At 40.6% G+C, this 21,896-nt stretch overlaps 1 protein-coding gene across 1 annotated transcript in view; it reads right to left on the reverse strand.

The window, feature by feature from the left end:
* The window catches only part of LOC127557686 (zinc finger protein 311-like), a 39,567-nt gene extending 18,240 nt beyond the window's left edge, over window positions 1–21,327 (reverse strand). The window contains exons 1-4 of the mRNA XM_051990992.1: window positions 21,203–21,327; window positions 20,942–21,101; window positions 1,417–1,543; window positions 406–474 (exon numbers count right to left, since the gene is read on the reverse strand). Of these exons, the coding sequence (XP_051846952.1) occupies window positions 406–474; window positions 1,417–1,543; window positions 20,942–21,101; window positions 21,203–21,327 (481 nt within the window). The remainder of the gene's footprint in view (window positions 1–405; window positions 475–1,416; window positions 1,544–20,941; window positions 21,102–21,202) is intronic.
* Between the last annotated feature and the right edge of the window lie 569 nt (window positions 21,328–21,896).

A 21,896-nucleotide genomic window follows, 5' to 3' on the forward strand; every position in this document is an offset into this window, starting at 1 on the left:
TTTTTAAAATTTGTTCTTTTCTGTCTTTTTCTGTTTTGTTTTTAGTTTTAAATATCAAAAAAGTAAAAATAAATGCTTTTATGCTTAAGAAAGGCCTAAGTCATATTAGACAATCTGAGCTTTTGTTCTTTGGTTGCAGATAGTTAGATATCCCAAAATTTCTAACAAAGACTTCCACTAGGATCATTAATTCTTCATTAGAAGGGAACTGAAAGGCCATGGAGTCCAACCCGCTCAATTTACAGATAAAGAGACTGAGATTAAAACATTCAGTGAGGTCTTTACAATCTCACTCCCACAAGAGTCTGAAAAGGGATTCCAAGCTAGTTTTCCCACACCCAAACCCTTCACAGCACTGATAAGTGCCTCCTGGGATGGCAGCCTGCACCCCAGCTTCCAACTCACCAAGACAGGCATTCCTCAGGCCTCCTCTCTCCACATGGGAGATGAAATCTTCTCTGGGAACTGGAAGTCCTGGGAGGGGGAAGATAATGAGTGTGAGCCTTGAAACTAGTCATTTATTCCTCATTGGAACAGAGCCGGGGTGTGAGGCCCACTGGGTGGTTCCAAGGACAACTCAAAGATGATTTTCAAGGTGCTTATTGCCAGGGGAAGAGGGCAGAGGGGAAAGGAGGCCATGCAGGCAATCTGGAAGCAGAAGATCCTGATTTTGCTGCCTCCTTCACAGCAGGATGGCCACACCCCACAGCTTCCATTTTGTGAAAATTAGAGGCAGCTGGAAGCACCGAGAAGGAGGCACCGGGCCTGCAGTCAGGAAGCCCGGGGTTCAAATTTAGATTTAGACATGTCCTGGCTGTGTGTGTGACTCTGGGCAAGTAATTTCATCTGTTTGCTTCAGCTTCCAGATCTGTGAAATGGGGATAAAGATGGAGCCCCAAACAAAGGATTTTGGTGAGGAGTGCAATAATGAGCATGAAGGAAGCTCTGAGCACAAGGCCTAGATCCCAGCAATGTATTTCCGTACATTTGGAATGTACTTGCTCTTCCCTTTCCTTTCTTTCCAGTATCTGTAGAAGCCTTTGGGGGATGTGTGAAGGAAGAACAAGGGAGGGCCCACTTGCTGTGCTGGGGATTTATGAGATACAGAAGGGGCAGTGAGCTTTTTTACCAAAAAGAATATTGCAAAAACACAATGATTCCCCCAAGAGAAAGGGGGTTCCTTTCATTGCCCAAAATCAATTTTCAGAAGTTTTATAGAAAAAACTGCTAGGTTCCCATTGTACAATGCAAAGACCACTCACAGAAGAACCAGGAGGACCTGTCTCTTGGGGACAGGAGGCAGCCCTTGGGCCTTTCTGAGAACTGGTAAAAAGCCTGAAACTCTGCACCCTAGAGAGGGGATGGTGACACTCCTTTTGTTGGCTGTTCCAGAGTTCCAAGGGAAGGGCTCCTTACCCAGGGAGAGCAAGTTCTCTGCATTCTCCAGCATGACCTCCTTGTGCAGCTCTTTCTGATCCGGGTCCAACAGACCCCACTCCTCCGGGCTGAATTCCACAGCCACATCCTTGAAGGTCACCAGCTCCTAAAACACCAATACCCAGAGGACATAAGAATTGAAACACGCTTCATGACTGACTTAATGCAATGCTCCTCAATTTACAGAAGGAACCTGAAGCATAGAGGAGGGATCTGCCCAAAGGTGACAGCCCTTACAGGATTCAGAGCCAGCACTGAAAGCAAAGTCCCCCAAAGACCACTGGAATATAGAGAAACACTTTTATATTTTCAGGTGGAAAAAAAATTGAGAAATGTCTTACTAGGAAATGGTACTGCCTATGGAATCGGGGAAGTTAAGGGTTCTATCAGAGAGAGATGAGGATTTGTGGATTTGAAATCAGACAGTGCTATGTTAAGAAAATGGCATGAAGTATGTGTGTGAAGCAAGCAAGTATTATGTGCTGTAGAGCTAAAACATTTCCATGATCACTGAGGAGAAAAAAATATCTTTTGAATTTTCCAAAAGCCAGAAATTAAGTCTTATCCAGATGAAACATTATCCTTCCCCACCAAAGAATTTTATTTTTCCAAATGCAAGTACAGATAGTTTTAAACATTCATTTTTGTAAGATTTTGCGTTCCAAATTTCATAATCACACACTTCTTAATGGATCCAGCCCAAGAGGTTTATCCAAATATCTCATTCTTATTATGACATTTATGAAAATGATATTATGAAAACACTTGCAAGCAGTCATGCAAAGGCCTCCCATCTACACTGTACACAGCTAGTGTGGACTGCTGCCAAAATGTTGTCTTCCATGTTTGAATGGAAGCTTCTTGAGGGCAGGGACTGATTTTTCCCTTTTGTATGTCCTACATATTGACACAGAGCCTCTTCCCTTTCTAAATGCCTATTGCTTTGACCCAAGCAATGGTAAAGGGAGAGAAAGACTAAGTATGAGCTGAGTATGATGGAGTTATTCTAAAAGTATCAAATTGCAGCTTTGGGGGCATCGAGGAGTCTCAAGAGATAAAGAAAATAAAATGGAATAAAAGAAAACTTATCAGGAATTCAAGAAATGCTGGACAGCTCCTGATCCATGGGTAGCATTTATTATGTACGTTTGTTTTATATCGAATCTGCTCTCATGTTCTGCTGGTTACTTCATGTTATTTTTCTTCTCTTATTTTGTATCTAGGGTTAAAATAAATTATAATAGGGGCTGCTAGATGGACTGTAGTGGATAGAGCACTGGCATTGAAATTAAGAGAACCTGAGTTCAAATTCAACCTCCAATACTTCCTAGCTGTGTGACCCTGAGCAAAGTCACTTGATCTCAATTTCCTTGGCAAAAACAAACAAACAAAAATATAATAATAATCACAAAAATGGTCAAGGGACAGGATTCAGACAGACTTTGGAAGATCTGCATGATCTGAGGCAGCTGGAGCTGAGAAGCAGCAGGACAATTTCTGCTCTGCTCTGCTCCCAGCCAGGGAAAGGAACAACAGCTGGGGAAGCTTCCAGGGTTCTGCTCCAGACAATACTTAGGGTCAAGGGTTTCTGGGAAAGTCAGTGGCTACAAGAGGGAGCTTGGCCACAGGACACAGACAGTGGCTAGAAGGTGTGTGTGTGTGTGTGTGTGTGTGTGTGTGTCTGTGTGTGACTGTGAGTATATGCGCTTGTGTGCATGTGTGTGTAGTGGGGAGATGGTGCTGGACAAAGCAAAGATATTACCTATAGGACAGACACAAATGAGTGAAGTGGTCATCCTTGTCAGGGACCTATATTGAGAAAAAATTTAAACAAATATGGAGGCAGCAACCAGGGGAAAGGGAGTTAGTGCTTAAGATTCCAAAGGGACAGTTGATCAGTTCAAAACACAGCAGAGAAGAGGGCAGTTGTTATTAATGCATTCACTTTTCTGCCTGTTTTTGTAAAGGATCCAAGATAAGAGTGATAGCCAACCTCACAGACCATCCTCCAGATCTGTGGAAATGGCCTCTTGGGCTGATGTTGCCCACATACGTGGGCAGAATAAACTCACCTGGGGTGGGGCTCTGCAGCTCTCAGGGGCCATTCCCTCTGGCTCCAGGCTCCCTGCTTGGGCCAGGCCTTGGTCCTCTGCAGGCTGTTGGGGGGGGGGGGATGATTATAACTGAACAGATATCATTTCCTTCTTTTCCTGGACAGGGGGCTAGCCTACAGGAAATTACAGAGAGTGAGGTTCCAGGGGAGTTACTAAGCCCCTGACCCTGATCTTAAGGCAGAGACCCCAAACAACTGAGGGAGAGAGGCTGAAAGGAGGGGCAGATTGAAAAATGAAAATGGTAAGGGTCAAAATGAGAGAAAAAAGGCAGGATATTGTCTGAACTCTCTCCAGTTTCCTATGAAATAACTTTCAATTAAGAGTGGGGTGACAGGGGCATATGGGGGCACAGTAGAAAGAGCACTAGCCCTGAAGTCAGACACTTGCTACTTTCTAGCTATGTGACCCTGGGCACAGCCACTAAACCCCACTTACCTCAGGAAAAAAAAAAAAAAAGAGTGACAGAATCTACAAAAGAAGGGGGAGAAAAAATTTTTCAGCCTTAGGTAATTTAGAAGGACTGCAGGAAAGATCGCTGTCACTTGGGTAAAAGGGGAACATAGTCCTAGCACAGATCAATAACCCAGTGCCAGTGGTTCTGGCACAGCAGGTGAATAGCCAATTCCAGAGCCTTTGGCACAACTGGCAAGGAAGGAGCATCTAAGGCTCTGTCTTTGAAGCAGGAAGTCAGTAACCAAGCTTCTGGTCCCAGAGCAAAAAGCTTGGGAGAGTGTCCTCTGAACAGGAGAAGAGCACAGTATAGCCTGGGAAATGAGAAAAAAATACAAAAAGCTTTCACAATAAAAAATTATTTTGCTCGAAGGGAAGGTCAAAAGACACACTCACAAGAAAACAAGATCAAAATGCGTCCAATGCGAAATCTCAAAGAGAAATATGAATTAGTTACAGGTCCAAAAAGTCCTCCTGGAGGAGGTCCAAAAAGACTTAAAAATCAAATAAGAGAAATAGAATAAAAATTAGGAAAAGAAATGAGATTGGAACTAGAGAATCATGGGGGGGAGGGAGCAGGGAAAGTCACCAGTTTTGTTTAAGGAAAGTACAAAAATACACTCAAGAAAACAACTCTTTTGAAAGAATTGGCCAAATGAAAAAAAAGGTACATTGAAGAAAATAATTCATTAAAAATTTGGAAGCTAATATAAATAAAATATATATGGAAAGAATCCACTCAACACCTCCTGAAAGAAATCCCCAAATGAAAACTCCTAGGAACATTATAGCCAAACTGCAGAACTCCCAGGTCAAGAAAAAAAATTGGAAGCATCCAGAATGAACTCAAATATTGTTTAGGCACAATCAGGATTGCAATATGATATTCCAGAAGGCAAAGAAACATGGATTACAGCCAAAAAATAACAAAAACTACCCAACAAAACTAAATATCATCTATCACAAAGGAAAACACTCAATGAAAAAGGGAATATTCAAACATTCTTGATGAAAAGGCCAGAGCAGAACAGAAAATTCCAATTTTCAAATAAAGACTCAAGAATACCATAAAAAAGAGGAAAGAAAAGAAAAAAATATCAAAGTAGCATCAAAAGTATATAAGTCCAAAAGCAGTTCCTGGAAGAACATAAAAAGGAATTCACAAATTAAATAAGAGAAAAATGAAATTGGGGGTAAATAAAAGCAATACAAGAAATTATGAAATGAAAGTCAATTAGAAAGAGATTAAAAAAAAGAAGTAAACCAGAGCAATTGAGTGACCTTATGAGACACCCAAAAATAATTAAACTAGGAAAAAATAGAAGCGAATCTGAAACTTATCATTAGAAAAATTGGAGAACACAACTGATAAACAGTCAAGGGATATGAACAGACAATTTTCAGATGATGAAGTTGAAATGATTTCCGCTCATATGAAAGAGTGTTCCCAATTACTATTGATCAGAGAAATGCAAATTAAGACAACTCTGAGATACCATTACATACATGTCAGATTGGCTAAGATGATAGGAAAAAATAATGATGAATGTTGGAGGGGATGCAGGAAAACTGGGACACTGATGCATTGTTGGTGGAGTTGCGAAAGAATCCAACCATTCTGGAGAGCAATCTGGAATTATGCCCCAAAAGTTATCAAACTGTGCATCTCCTTTGATCCAGCAGTGCTACTTCTGGACTTATACCCCAAAGAGATACTAAAGAAGGGAAAGGGACCTGTATGTGCCAAAATGTTTGTGGCAGCTCTATGGCTAGAAACTGGAAAATGAATGGATGCCCATCAATTGGAGAATGGCTGGGTAAATTGTGGTATATGAATGTTATGGAATATTATTGTTCTGTAAGAAATGACCAGCGGGATGAATGCAGAGAGGCTTGGAGAGACTTACATGAACTGATGCTGAGTGAAATGAGCAGAACCAGGAGATCATTATACACTTCAACAACGATCCTGTTTGAGGATGTATTCTGATGGAAGTGGATTTCTTTGACAAAGAGACCTAACTCAGTTTCAATTGATAAATGATGGACAGAAGCAGCTACACTCAAAGAACAATGGGAAATGAATGTGAACTATTTGTATTTTTGTTTTTCTTCCTGGGTTATTTCTACCTTCTGAATCCAATTCTCCCTGTGCAACAAGGGAACTGTTTGGTTCTGCAAACATATATTTTATCTAGGATATACTGCAACATATCTAACATATATAGGACTGCTTGCCATCTAGGGGAGGGGGTGGAGGGAAGGAGGGGAAAAATCGGAACAGAAGCGAGTGCAAGGGATAATGTTGTAAAAAAAAAAAATTACCCTGGCATGGATTCTGTCAATATAAAGTTATTATAAAATAAAAAAAAGAAAGAAAAGAAAAAAGAAAAAGTCAAAAAAAAAAAATGACCAGCAGGATGAATACAGAGACGTTTGGAGAGACTTACATGAACTGATGCTGAATGAAATGAGCAGAACCAGGAGATCATTATATACTTCAACAATGATACTGTATGAGGATGTATTCTGGTGGAACTGGATTTCTTCAATAAAGAGAAGATCTAACTCAGTTTCAATTGACCAATGATGGACAGAAGCAGCTACATCCAAAGAAAGAACACTGGGAAATGAATGTAAACTGTTTGCATTTTTGTTTTTCTTCCCAGGTTATTTTTACCTTCTGAATCCAATTCTTCCTGTACAACAAGAGAACTGTTCGGTTCTGCACACATGTATTGTATCTAGGATATACTGTAACATATTTAACATGTATAGGACTGCTTGATATCTGGGGGGCGGGGAGGGAGGGAAAAAAGTTGAAACAGAAGGGAGTGCAAGGGATAATGTTGTAAAGAAACTTTTTTCAAAATAAAAAAAAAGAAAAACTGGAGAACAGAACAAAAAGAGACAATATAAGAATTGTTAGACTACTAAAAGTGATTATTTGAAAAAGATTCTGGATAAAATGTTACAAGAAATTATGAAAGAAAATTGCCCTGAAGTTCTAGAACAAGAAAAAAAATCTGATGTTCACCAACTGAAATAGATCAAAGGAGGAAAACTTACAAGAATATCCTCGCAAAGTTTCAAAATTCCCAGGTAAAGGAGAAAATATTGCAATCCAACAAGGAAATAAGACAGACTGCAATACTGCAGAAATAGTCAGGATTTCACAAAATGCAACAGTATCTACTCTAAAAGACCTTAAGTTTGGTTACATTAAATTTCATAAGACAAAAGACCTGGAGTTGCATCCTGAATAATTTACCCAGAAATCTGGAATAGAATATGGAATGAGGGGAAAAAACAGACATTTGACAAACTGAAAAACTTTCATGTATTTGTAACAAAAAGATTAGAACTCAATGGAAAAATTAATATAAAAGATCCAGAAAAAAGGAAAATATTAAGCACTAATTCCAAGGCATTCATTAAGGCAAAATATTTACTCACATAAATGACAATGTTATCAATATAACTGTAGGTAGTTTCAAAGATTGGGGCTGAATTTTGTAGAATAGGGTTTTTAAAGGCAAAAGGAAACAATTATAAAAAATGGGCAAGAGGAAGAACCAGAACTGACAAAGCAGGTTGGGGGAAGGTGGAGAGCTGGTAACACTGTAACCTTCCTCTCTGAATTTCCCAGGAAACAATGTATACTTTGGGAAGGAGGTAGAAGCCTTCTGAATATATAGAAGTGAGAAAAGTAGAGATGGGGGCGGAGTAGAGAGTTTAAGCTGGATTAGTATTGGGAGTGGGGAGAAGATAGTCAAGGGAATTGTCTTGGCAAAGCTGTCTCCAGGACTCCTACCCTCTATGAAGATATTCTCTTCTCAGAGGTAACTTTTGTTATTTCCTGGACAGGACCTTTGCCGCTAAGAAGAAGGTCTTCCTCACAAACTGGCTTCTCATTAAATCCCTTTTTGCCATTGGGTTTGTGAATTCTTCACATTGGACCTGCACCTCTGATCAGAGGGGATTCCCCACCCCGATTCTTGCACTTCATCACAACTTCCCCAGGCTGCATCAGGACATTCAATTGTTTGGATGGGATAGTGAAAGTGGCTCTTTGCCATTTTAAAAATGAGGATTATTTAAAAATAAAAAAAAAATGAAATTGCAGGGATGCCCATCAATCAGGAAATCCCTGACCAAGTTTGTGGTCGGTTGTGGTGGAGTCTCTGGGCTGTGAGAAGTGAGCTCAGTGATCTTAGCGAGACAAAAAAGACTGAAAATCAAGAGTGAAATGAGCAGGATCAAGAGAACACTGGGGCAGCAGGGAGGGGCAGGCCTGGAAGTGAAAATGATCTGAACAAGAACATTACTCCCCTCTCTCATCCAGTAACAGAGACCCAGGAGGCAGAGAAGCCTTTGGGATCCCACTGGCTGAGACCTGTCAGAGATCTGCTTCCCATTGGTACTCTGCCACCCCTTTTCCCTGAGCTACAACAGATTGACAGCTTGATCCAGGAAGAAGGGAGGCTAATAAATATTGAAAATGGAAGGATGGCTCTAGAAGGAGGTACCAGGGAAAGCTGGGCAAGTCTGGGATCCAGCCCCCTGGTATAAGGAAAGTGGAGAGGTGAGAGCTGAGCGCTCAAGAGGGGGGCGGGGGGTAGAGAAGCTGGAAGCCTGGGAAAGGAGAGCCTAGGTAAGGTTTGGGAGAAAGATGTTCTGACTCAGCTCCTGATAGGAAAATCAGGGAAACTGCAGTGACAGAAGGCTCCAGGGGGACAGAGCCTGGGAAAGCAGCATGACTGTGTCCTGAGGTACCTAGGAGCTGGGGAAGTCCTGAGACCTTCTGGTAGAGCTTAAGCATGGTGACTCTAAAAGCAACCTGGATGCAACAAGCTAGGTGAGAGTCTGATAGAGTAGCAATCAAAGAGCCTCGGAATAGGGAGGAGAGAGGAGAGCCTGGTAGAAGTTTGAGGGGCCCACATCCAAAGTGGGTCCTCAGGGCAGGCAGAACTCTTGAATCAGGGGCCTAAGTTGGAAGGCAGAACCACCACATTTCTAATCAGGATTCAGCAATAAGATGGGACTCCTGGGCCCTTATGGGCAAAGTCTGACATTGGGAAAATGTGAATCAAACAGTAACCCCTGACATTTGTCTTCAGGGGTGTGAAAAACAGGGATGAGGTGGTTGTGGAGGAATTGTTCAATAGCCCAGTCTCGAGTCTCATAGAGCAGCATGTTCTTTGTGGAGGTGAAGGTCAGGTGACCCACCTTAATCCCATTGGCAAAAAGAAAGGCAAAGAGCAAAAACTCAGTGATAAACAGAGAGGTGTGGGGATAAATATACCCAGAAGTGGCAGGACCTGCACCTACAGAACTGGCTTGCAGAAGCAGATCTCATTTCCAATACTTTCAGTTTCCAGGCAGTTTGCTCTTGGAGATTGCTCCTGGTCCCAAGAGTTCCCATTTTACCCAGCTCCTGAGGTAAAGAAAGGCTGTGTCCTTCAATCACACACAGGAGCAGGCTCTTACTCACAGCTCTGGGGCTCATTCCTTACTCCTCCTCCTCCAGAGCAAAAAGAGTGGATAGATAAAACCTGGGCAGCAGCCAAACAGAAAATAGTGGGTCTTATATTTGAGGTGCTGACAGCAACTGGATCTTGGGAAAATGGGAATTCTATTTAACTTCAACTGTTAATCCCGATTCCTTTGGAGTTTCTCCTGGTCTCAATTAGAATGAGAGCTCACTTAAAGGCAGACTTGTTGTCCCATTACAATAGTAGGGATGTTTGAGCCTCTATAGGGAGATCACTAAAAATTTGACATTGAGGTAATATGATTAGGAGCTGTGGGAATAAACACTTGCCATAACTGGATCAGAATGACTCCATTCTACTCTGAATGCAGTATGTGCAGAGGGTCAAATGGTCAGAAGGATCAAGTGATTTTTCTATGGAAGATAATTCAGAAATGCATTGATGTCGTTTCACTGGCAACTTTTCTTCATGTTTTAAATCAAAAACCTTCTTTCTATTATTATTGTGCTTCTAATTTTTCTAACAATAAGTCTGGAAATCCTAAATCTAACCCTAGCCCTAACCTTAGGCCGTAGAATTAGCTTATCTGTGATTGAAAGTTGGATCACTGTTATCTCCTTCCTTCTATTTCTCTGTAGAATTTTCTTGGAGTTTCACCTGGCTTTGTAATGGTGTTATTATTGCAACAAAGCTCTATGGGTTCAAGCCTGTAAATTATTTTGAGACAACTGGCAACACCAGTGTAGGCCCCCAAACTTTTGGGGTCTCTCACCTGGTCGGCCAGAGAAGGCAGAAGTGCTACAGGGTAGCTTTTGACAAAGATGGGCCAGTCCTCTTTCATATCATTTTGTCTGTGTCTGCATCTCTGTGTAAGAATGTCTGTTTCACGTTTGTTCTGTGCATTAGTTTAAAATTGCAGCAAAAAAAAAAAAAATATTTCTGAACATCTCAGTTATGGGGATTATTAGCAAGATCGGTGTAGCCCAAGTCTCTCTGTTTGCTCACTCTTCTCATCACAGAATTGGAGGGAAATGCAAATTCTGCCTCACCTGCAGGAATAGGGGAAGCAAAACTGTGGGGACCACACACAACCTTGCCCAGATTTCCCCAAGCCAGCTTAGGGGAATGGGATTGAGGGTGTTAGGCTTTATCGTCAGCATTCCCTGAGCCCTGGCACCTGAAACTACCAAAGGGATATCCGAACACCCCAGCATTCAGCAGGTTGTGTCCAGGAACTGCCTGGGAAGAATTTGGGTACCTCTGGCAGCACCCAGCATGGCAGTGTGAGGGGGAGGAGGGGGGAAAAGAAAGGAGAGGAGGGGAAAGGAAGAAGAGGAGGAGGAGGAGGAGAAGAAGAAGAAAGTCCCAGTTTCCCTTCATAAAACTCAAAGACCTTTCCTTCATAGGAAAACCAAGCAGAAGGACCTTGGGGAGAAACCAGCACTTTTGCCTTTCAAATAATTGCCTTACATGTTCATTGTAAGAAATCTCAAATCCCCTCTCCTCCCTCCCCTAGAAGGCAGATTGAGCAATATCTGTTAAATATATTAAAGTATAAGTTAAATATAATATATGTATACATATTCACAAGTTATTTTGCTGTACAAAAAGAATTGGACTTTGAAATAGTGTACAATTAACCTGTGAAGGAAATCGAAAATGCAGGTAGATAAAAATAGAGGGATTGGGAATTCTATGTAATGGTTCATAGTCATCTGCCAGAATTCTTTCGTTGAGTGTAGCTGGTTCAGTTCATTACTGCTCTTTTGGAACTGATTTGATTCATCTCATTGCTGAGGATGGCCACGTCCATCAGAATTGAGCATCATATAGTATTGTTGCTGAAGTATATAACTATCTCCAGGTTCTACTCATTTCACTCAGCATCAGTTCCTGTAAGTCTCTCCAGACCTTTCTGAAATCATCCTGCTGGTCATTTCTTACAGAACAATAATTCAAATATTACTTTTTTTCCCCAACTACATGTAAAGATGGTTTTTAACACTTTAAAATAAATTTTTGAGTTCCAAATTTGCTCCCTCCCCTTTTCACTTCCTCTCACTCTAAGATAATAAGCAATTTGCAAAGGTCATATAGGTAAAATAATGTAAAATACATTTGTTCAAGAATTTTCATCTCATGAAAATTGAGTAGGGCAAGAGTGAAGGATCCTAGTCAGGAATAGCAATGCTGGCTAGACATCATGCTGGACTGTGGCTGTGGATAAGGAGGACTGAGCATTTCCTAGGAAAGTGTAGTATTTTAGGGAGAAAAATCATTTCCAGGACAACAGTTGGAAGACCCTGCATGGGACTTATGTGAGAACTGTTGCTGAGGTTGAGCCCCTGGACAGAATTCAGAACATGAGAGTCAGGAAGAACTGAGGCTTAAGGCACAACTAACCAGAAATGAGAATTCAAACTTGATTATAATAATGATCATTATTGATTGAATGAAAATGATGAGTAAACAAAGGAAAAAGAACCTGATAATAGATACTTTGGTATGAAAGAAGATCTGGGTTGATATTCAGAAGAATATTGTGTAGTTAAAAAAAAAAAAAGCCATTCTGTCCCAAAGTGTAACATCAAAGGTTTACAAGCCCAGAAGTGTTTGGAAGAATATGACAAGGAATTCAAAAATCAAATAAGAAATCAAGGAAATTTTAGGGGGGGAAATGAAAGTAATCTAAGAAATTATGAAAGTTAATCAACTGGAAAGAAGTTTTTAAAAATCCTTGAAAATTAGAAGTGAACAAGAGGAATCTAATAACATTATAAGATACCAAAAAAAAAACCAATTAAACTTGAAAAAATAGAAGAAATACAGTTGATTATGCTGATAGTTTTCCTAATACTGAACCAGCCCTGCATTCCTGCTATAAATCCTACTTGGCTGGGAAAATTGGAAATTAGTTTGGCAGAAACTAGGCATTGATCCACACTTAACACTGTACACCAAGATAAGATCAAAATGGCCTAGGTATAAAGAATGAGATTATAAATAAATTGGAAGAGCATAGGATAGTTTACCTCTCAGACCTGTGGAAAAGGAAGGAATTTATGACCAAAGAAGAACTAGAGATCACTATTGACCATAAAATAGAAAATTTTGATTATATCAAATTGAAAAGTTTTTGTACAAACAAAACTAATGCAGACAAGATTAGAAGGGAAACAATAAAGTGGGAAAATATTTTTACAGTCAAAGGTTCTGATAAAGGCCTCATTTCCAAAATATATAGAGAATTGACTATAAGAAATCAAGCCATTCTCCAATTGATAAATGGTCAAAGGACATGAACAGACAATTCTCAGATGAAGAAATTAAAACTATTTATAGACATATGAAAATATGCTCCAAATAATTAATAATCAGAGAAATGCAAATTAAGACAATTCTGAGATACCACTACACACCTGTCAGATTGGCTAGAATGACAGGGAAAGATAATGCGGAATGTTCGAGGGGATATGGGAAAACAGGGACACTGATACATTGTTGGTGGAATTGTGAACACATCCAGCCATTCTGGAGAGCAATTTGGAGCTATGCTCAAAAAGTTATCAAACTGTGCATACCCTTTGATCCAGCAGTGTTTCTACTGGGCTTATACCCCAAAGAGATACTAAAGAAGGGAAAGGGACTTATATGTGCCAAAATGTTTGTGGCAACCCTGTTTGTAGTGGCTAGAAACTGGAAATTGAATGGATGCCCATCAATTGGAGAATGGTTGAGTAAATTGTGGTATATGAATGTTATGGAATATTATTGTTCTGTAAGGAATGACCAGTGGGATGAATACAGAGAGGACTGGCGAGATTTACATGAACTGATGCTAAATGAAATGAGCAGAACCAAGAGATCATTATATACCTCAACAACGATACTGTATAAGGATGTATTCTGATGGAAGTGGATCTCTTCGATAAAGAGATCTAATTCAGTTTCAATTGATCAAGGAGGGACAGAAACAGCTACACCCAAAGAAAGAACACTGGGAAATGAATATAAACTGCTTGCATTTTTGTTTTCCTTCCCAGGTTATTTTTACCTTCTGAATCCAATTCTCCCTGTGCACCAAGAGAACTGTTCGGTTCTGCACACATATATTGTATCTAGGATATAGTGTAACCTATTAAACATGCATAGGACTGCTTGCCATCTTGGGGAGGGGATGGAGGGAGGGAAGGGAAAAATCAGAACAGAAGTGAGTGCAAGGGATAATGTTGTAAAAAATTACCCTGGCATGGGTTCTGTCAATAAAAAGTTATTTTAAAAAAAAGAGAGATTCTAAACCCCTCCCCCCCAAAAAAATCCTACTTGGTCATGGTGTATTATCCTGGGGATGACTTACTGTAATCTCATTGCTAATATTTTATTTAAAATTTTTGCATCAATATTCATTAGGGAAATTGGTCTACTATTTTCTTTCTCTGTTTCCAGCCTACCTGGTCTAGCTTTCACCACTATATCTGTGTCATAAAAGGGATTTGGTAGGACTCCTTCTTTCCCTATTTTTTCAAATAGTTTATATAATATTGGCATTAATTGTTCTTTGAATGTTTGGTAGAATTCACATGTAAATCCATCTGGCCCTGGAGATTTTTTCTTATGGAGTTAACAGCTTGTTCTATTTCTTTTTCTAAAATGGGGCTATTTAAATAATTCATTTCTTTTTCGGTTACTCTGGGCAATCTTTGTAGATATTCCTCCATTTCATTTAGATTATCAAATTTGTTGGCAATTGGAGAATGTCTGAATAAATAATGATATATGAATGTTATGGAATATTATTGCTCTGTAAGAAACGAGCTCTAGGCTCTCTGTAAGAGAGGCCTAGAGAGACTTATAGGAACTGAGGTTGAGTGAAATGAGCAGAAGTAGAAGATCATTATACACAGCAACAAGAAGACTCTACAATGATCAATTCTGATGGATGTGGCTATCTCTCTCTCTCTCCTCTTCCCTTTGCCTCCAATTTATTTCATTCCCTGTGTCAACAAAGTCTGCCCCAAAACTCCCTCAAGTGTCACAATCCACAACTGCAGAGGCTTTCAGAGAATTGACCTGCCCCTTCACCCAGGCCTGGTCATTAACTAGTTCTAGTTGTTTAGTGATGAAGAGAGTCATCTACACCCAGAGAGTAGACTGTTGAAACTGAGTGTGGACCACAGCATAGCATCTTCGCTCTTTCTGTTGTTTTCTTGCATTTTGTTTTCGTTCTTAGGGGTTTTTCCTTCTTTATCTGATTTTTCTTGTGCAGCAAGATAACTATATAAATATGTATATAGAGACATTAGATGTAACATATATTTTAACACATTTAAGATGTATTGAACTACCTGCCATCTAGGGAAGGGGTGGGGAGAAGGAGGGAAAAATTTGGAACAGAAAGTTTTGCAAGCATTAATGCTGAAAAATTACCTATGCATATGTTTTGTAAATAAAAACCTTTAATAAAATTAAAAAGAAAAAAGAAAACATAGACAAGAATTTGAAATATCTCATCAGAAAAACTGGAAAACAAATCAAGCAGAGATAATATAAGAATTATTGGATTACTAAAAAGTTATTATTTTAAAAGAATCTGGATACAGTATTTCAAGAAATTATGAAAAAAAAATTTCTCTGACGTTCTAGAACAAGAGCATAAAGGGGAAAGAAAAAAAAATCTACTGTTCACCAACTCAAAGAGAGCAGAGGAAAACTTACAAGAATATCCTACAAAAGTTTCAAAATTTCCACATTAATGAGAAAATATTGCAATCCAAGCAGAAAATAAGAGACTAAAATATTGTATAAATAGTCAAGATTTCATAAAACCCAGAAATTTCTACTATCCATACGTTTGGTTACATTAAATTTCATAGAACAAAAAAAGTGAGTTGCAGCCACAATCATTTACCCAGAACGTTGAATATAATCTGGAATGAAGGGAAAAAATGGACTTTTGATGAACTGAAAAACTTTCATGTATTTATGACAAAAAGACCAGAACTCAATGGTCCAGAAAAAAGGAAAACATTAAAGACTAATTCTAAGGCATTCCTTCTTAAGACCAACTATTTACTTATATATGTGAAAATGTTGTCAGTATAACTGTAGATAGTTTGAAAGATTGGGGCTCAGTAGTGTATGATGGGGTAGGAAAAGGTAAAACGAAACAATTAAAAAAACTGGGCAAGAGGAAGAAGTGATACTGAGAAATCAGGTGGAAAGGTTGGAAAGCTGGTAACATTGTAACCTTCCTCTCTGAATTTCCAAGGAAACAATGTATACATCCAGAAGGATGTAGAAGCCCTCTGAATAAATAGAGATGAGGACTCGGAGGCGGGGGAGGGGAGGAATGAGGAGGGGGAGGGACTTTTAGCTGGATGGGATGGGGAGTGGGAGCGAGATCAAGTGACAGGAATAGGGAAAAATCAGGCTTGAGAAAGAGAATGGTAAGTAAATCTATGGAAGGACAATCAGTTGTTTGGATGGGATATTTAAAGTAGTTCTTTGTGATAGCAAACACCTGGAAATTGCAGTGATCCCCTCCCCCCTTCATTCCATATTCATTTAATGAAAAATTCCACAATTAGAAATCAGAGACAGTTGGTCTTGCGGTGCTAAGAATTCTGAGATTGGACTCAAAAAAGATTGATTTCAATCTATCCTCACACTCTTACCAGCTGTGTGTCCCAGTATAGTGTCCGGACTAGCTCTCTGGAGGATCTTGGGACCAGCCTTGGTCTTAGTGGAGGAGTGAAGGAGGCAGGAGAGCCTCCAGGATGGCCAAAGATGGAGTGTCCCATTTCCAGTCCTCTCAGCCCTTAAATACCTCAGTATGATTATATCATTAAAGAACACTAAGGGCCAACTAGAGAACCATTATCTCATCAATCACACTGAGCAAGTGCTAATTACATGCACCCTGCTGTGTAAATGCCTCTTGCTGTAAGGATCCCTTGCTTCAAGTAGAACACAAGTGGTCAAGCCCTCCTTGATGTCTCAGGAAGGTAAGAACACCTAAGGGAGGTGGGGAGCCAAACCAGGCACTGTCAGTAAGTTCCCTCTGGACTGAAGGTCTTATACTTTACCCAGAGTTCCCCCACTATCTGTGGCCCTCTACATCCCAGGGCACATTACTTCATATAGATGTGCCTCAGTTTCCCCAGTTATTAATAGGGAAAATTGTTATGGGCCAGAACTCTGAACTTTAAACAAAGGATTCTTATAAAGTACTAAGTCAGTGGAATTGATAGACAATAGTTATCTAATTTAGCACGGTGCTTAACTTCTCTAGTTCAGTACATATACTTAGTACTTACTATAGTTCCACAAAATTCACACCTTTGATTAAAAAGAATATAAGCTTGAACAAACTTAGCCAGAAACAGAACTAGGAAAGACAGAGAAGTGTTGGCAGGCTGTCATCCTTCGCTTCTCCACTGAAACCAAGACTCTGGAAGGCCTCCAGAAAACTAGTTGAGCCCCAAGTGAAAGAGATAGGACTTTGAAGGAGATAATAAAGAATTTGGACTTTAGCAGCTGGTTGCATTTGTGGTGATTACTGAACTGAAACGAAGGCTGTCTCCAGAAACCCCAAGAAAACATTACATTTTAGAGAGAACATTGTACTAGCATATAAATCAAGTGTTACAACAATTGCTATTTTATCTAAAGCTCTTTTAAAATCTGTTCAGATTGTGTAATTCTCAGATAAATTAGCAAAAATTACATCATAAGCTTTTTGGAACAAATTCATATAGATAATGATTTAAAACAAGAGTTCAATTTAGTGAAACAATCGTTAATACGGTTATGGAATCATGTAAACCATTTGGAATCTCAACTGCAGCTATTGTCTATTTAAGAGTCATGGAATTGATCTTGTCAGTGTAGCAACCAAATATTCTAGTGGTTAAAAGGATAAATCATGTAAATAATCTGCCTTCTATGCTTTTGCATTTTGTTCCTTTCACACGTTTTCTTTTGCTACTGGTTGGCTTAGCCTTCTGTGCTTTTAAGCATGTTCTGTAATCCTTATCAACTATGAGAACTCAAGTCCACAGACTTGATCTTTTAAACAAGAACTGGGAGTTGTAGAGGGCCAGGAGGTGAGAATCCATTCCAGGTCTTGAATCTTACAGTAATTTGGATCAGCAACTTCCCTTTTCTTATTGAATAGCAGAAACATACATAACCTTTATTAATATATTAATAAGAAACCTGGCAACTGAAACAAAATGAAAACTCAGATATACAATGGCTAAAACTTTGTATAGGTTTTGAACTTACGGCAGGTAAAGCAGCCCACAATGGAGATTAAAGACATTAGGGGAAAGGTACTTGAGGACCCGGGGATGATAATTTTACTCTGATGTGTATCTCAACTATATACATCTCTGTTAAAGTAAACAAGATCCTGGTTTAATCATTTGCACTTCAGTAGATTGTGCTTGTTAGGACGGACATAGGAATATCAAAGAGTGTATTTCGTATCAAGTCTAGAAGTTTTGGAGGCATATATATTTGTCTCTGTGATCAATACAATTTGAAGAAATCATAACGAATTCCCTCCACTTATCCCCTGAAATAACACAGCCTTATTTCACTACTGGAGCTTGACTTCAAGAAGACAGGAACTCCTAGAGGGGCAGGGGAGAGAGATAAGGTAATAGAGATTGGGTAAAAAAAAAAAAAAAAGGCTGAGGACAATAGTGAGTGACAATAAGACAAAGGGACCTTCACAAAGTGTAATTATAAGAACCAATAAAATAGACACATCATTGGTTAATTTGATTTGAAAAATACAGAGAAGAAAACCAAATCATTAGTATGAAAAAGTAAAAGGTTGCATAGGCCACTATGATGAAATCAAATCAATCACAAGGTGTTATTCTACCCAATTACATGCCAGTAAATTTAACAACTTAAGTGAAAGGGAAGACTATCTAAAAAGATATAAATTAATCAGATTAGCAGAAGACAAAACAGAATGTCTAAATAGAGGTATTAAAAAAAAAAGAAATTGAACAAGACATAAAATGAGTTCCTAAGAAAAAAACACCAGAACCAGATGGATTTACAAGTGAATTTTATGAAAGATTTAAAGATGAATATTGTATAATATTAAATGAATTATTTGGAATAACCGCCAAAGATTTTTCAATTAAGTTCTCCAATAAATAATATATTATGACTTTCTAACCTCTACCTTGTCTGTTTCTCTGGCATCACAAAATCTTATTTATATTATTGCTATGCTTCTAATTTTTCTTTTATTGAGATTTGGAGAAACCATAGTGTGTGGGACAGCATGACCCGTGACTCAAAATGACTACCTGGAGATCTCTCAAAGTGAAGATTAAAAGTTTTATTAGAATCTTGTGAGAAGACAGTCTATGGCCTGAGTGCTCAGAGAAAAGAATGAGAATGTTATGTTGTGATTCACATTCAGTTCCCACAGTCCTCTGGGTGCAGATGGCTCTCTCCATTACTAGATCATTGGAATGGTCATCAATCATCTCAAGTAATTAATATGCCTTTGGAATTCTTGTATTTGCCTAGATAAGACTTCATTTCAACCTCTCTGGAAATAAGCAAGGTCTTTCCTTTGCCCCCTTCCCCTCACTCTTTTCTGTGACCACACACCTATCCTCCCTCCCCCTGAAACATCACCCTAGAATACACTGTGCTTGCCAGCTTCTTACAGCTTGACAGAATTTTCTCTATAGGGTAGATCCCATATCAGTTCTGATAAAGGAAGAACTTTCACATTTTCTGTCTATCTCCTCCATAGATCCACACAGGTCACAGATAAAACACTCATTTGGTCCCAGGTTCCATAGGGAGACACATTCCATAATAAGACATTTCTCTGCTTTCTTCCAGCTGACCACAGAAAATGCTTTTCTCAATATTCCATTGTTCTCTTACTATGGCTTCAAGTCTTGACTGTGCCCTCATTAAGGATAGGACCTTTGGGTAAATTCCCTTTCTGTTCTTCAGTTTCCTCACCTTCAATGGTGAGGGTTGAACTACATGAGCCCAGAAGTCCCTTTCAGCTCAAAGTTAAAATCAATTATGTAGGTTTTTAAACATTGCAGGTCATGTATCCACTTTGACTTTACCTTAGTAAATGCTGTGAAATATCATGTAAACATAATAACCTTGGGAAGGGGATAAACTGAGAAGCCTCTTTCTTAAGAATGTGGCATCCACCTACGCCCTAATTGTGACTTGAGATTTTGCAGTAACAGACAGACATTTCTCTCTTGTTCCCCCCACACAAGGCTTTTCATTAGCAATTAAATGATTAAAGAAGTGTTCTGGGGTCCATAGATATTTAGTCTCTGGGTTAATCAGAACTGGCCAGCCAATGGGACAAAAGGTCAGGCTTGGGGGGAGACTTCTGCCCCAGGGTCTATATCATTCTGTGTTTGTACTTTGCACTCGTCTACTGATTCCTTGGCTGTTGGGAGTTGCCTTTTCTCCTCAGAGTGTAAAAAATCCTTTTTCTGCTATTTACTGAAGTGTCTGTGGTTTTAATTTGGGTAAGAGTTGCTGGCCCATACACTTTGTATTTGACTAATATAAAAACTTAAGCTTTTGGGATAAGAATTCATTATTTGGAAAGAAGTATTATTCATTTTAAACAAAATCTACCCAATTAAATGCATGAGGTTTCTTTTAAACATTGTAACTATATTTTCTACAGTTTAATTCATAATCAAAAGAAGAGTTTATTTTCTAGGGGCATGATCATACATCTTTTTTCCGTTTTAGCAACATTTCTTATGTTTTAGCCAAATCCCTTAGAGAGAATAATTAGAAGCATAATAACCGTCAACAACTGTACACTTTAAAATATGAAGCAAAAGTGCCAGTCAAATCACACTAACTCAGTTATCTTCTAATTATATTGGAGTTTTTTAACCCCTCTGTCCCTTTTCCATCTGACCCTGTAGACGGATTGCATTCAGAGAGTACACCAGAATAGTTCGGATGCGGCACATTCAGTTTCTATTCTTCCAGCTCCTAAACATGGCCCCTTAGTGTCCAACCTCAAGGCCTGATCTACCTTAAGTGGGTCCAGCTGCGCGAAGACCTAACTGGGAGAACACATGGGGCTTTAAACGGGCCCATGCTAATTTAGACTGGGAGAAATGTGCTAAGCAAACCCACCGGATCCGGGACCGGACTCTGAAACCGACCGGACAGACAAAAGCGAAGACTTCTGATATTAGGAGCTGGGCTCGCTCAAAGCCTACGTCTGTTGCCACTTCTCAGAAGTCGGGACCGGACGTGTGGACACCTCCCGGACGTGGGGACACCTCCCGCCTCGCTTAATGCTGGCTCGGCGGCAGGCAGCCGGGACTAACTGCCAACTGAGGCAAAGGAGGGCACTCCTGCGTCTGGGACCGAGGAGCTCCAAGATGGGGGAGGAAGTCTTACGGTTTGGGGCTTCAGGACGCGGCTTCTGCTCGGGCCTCCGCACGGCGCTCCCCGCTCCGGATCCGCCGGGAAGGGCCCGCCCGGCTCCTCGCCTGTCACAAGACAGGACCTGTCGGCCTGTGCTCGGAGACGCCTCCGAGAGCGCAGTGGGAGTCCGCGGCTTCACGTCCCCCACAAAACTAGACTCCTTTTTGCTGCGAATCGTTGGCTTTCCTGGAAATCTGCAGACTGCCTCCTCCCGGCCGGACCCGGCTCCGCGACCAGAGGCCCGAACCTCGCGGGGGGCGCCGGGAGATGACCAGCCGGTGGGTGTGGCCCAGGTGGAACCGGAGCCTTGGGGTGGAGTCCCGAGGCCAGGGGGAGGAAGGAGGGAGAGAAGCGGCCATTGCAGGAGCCAAGGCGTCCCACGTGATGGAGGCAGGGCTTGGGGAGCAGTGGGCGGGCCTGAGATGCTGGTCCTGGGCGTGATGGGAGGAAACGGGGCTTCGGGGAGCAGGAGGCCCCGCCCGGTGGGGGCTGAGACTCCTCTCCCTGCCTCCCTTGCAGAGGTTAGACAGAAGCCCCAATTTTAATTTCGGCGTCAGTGTCAAAGTCCATGACGTTTTCTCGAAAGCGTGAGAGAGACTGAAGGGCGCAGCCCCCGCCCCCAGATGGGGTCCTCGATTAGAGGCCGGAGGAAGCCTTTCTAGGCTTCTCCACTCCCCGTCCTTCTCCAACTTAACCTACAATTGGCCAGAGGAACAATTCCAGGGACGTCCCAGGACCGCCTTCTTCCCCACCCCACCGGGGCTAGGTTTGCCCAGGAGCGCATCCTCCAATCAAAGGACGTAGAAAAGCGCCCAGTTCCACTACACCGGCTGCTTTAAGGCGGTTTCCAGCCTAGAAGCCCTTCTCAGACAGCCCATTGCTCAGATCCCCCAGTTACCTGGAGCCTTACAACGTGCAGTAGGGGCTC

Source organism: Antechinus flavipes, chromosome 3 (genome assembly GCF_016432865.1).
Source record: "Antechinus flavipes isolate AdamAnt ecotype Samford, QLD, Australia chromosome 3, AdamAnt_v2, whole genome shotgun sequence".
NCBI lineage: Eukaryota > Metazoa > Chordata > Mammalia > Dasyuromorphia > Dasyuridae > Antechinus > Antechinus flavipes.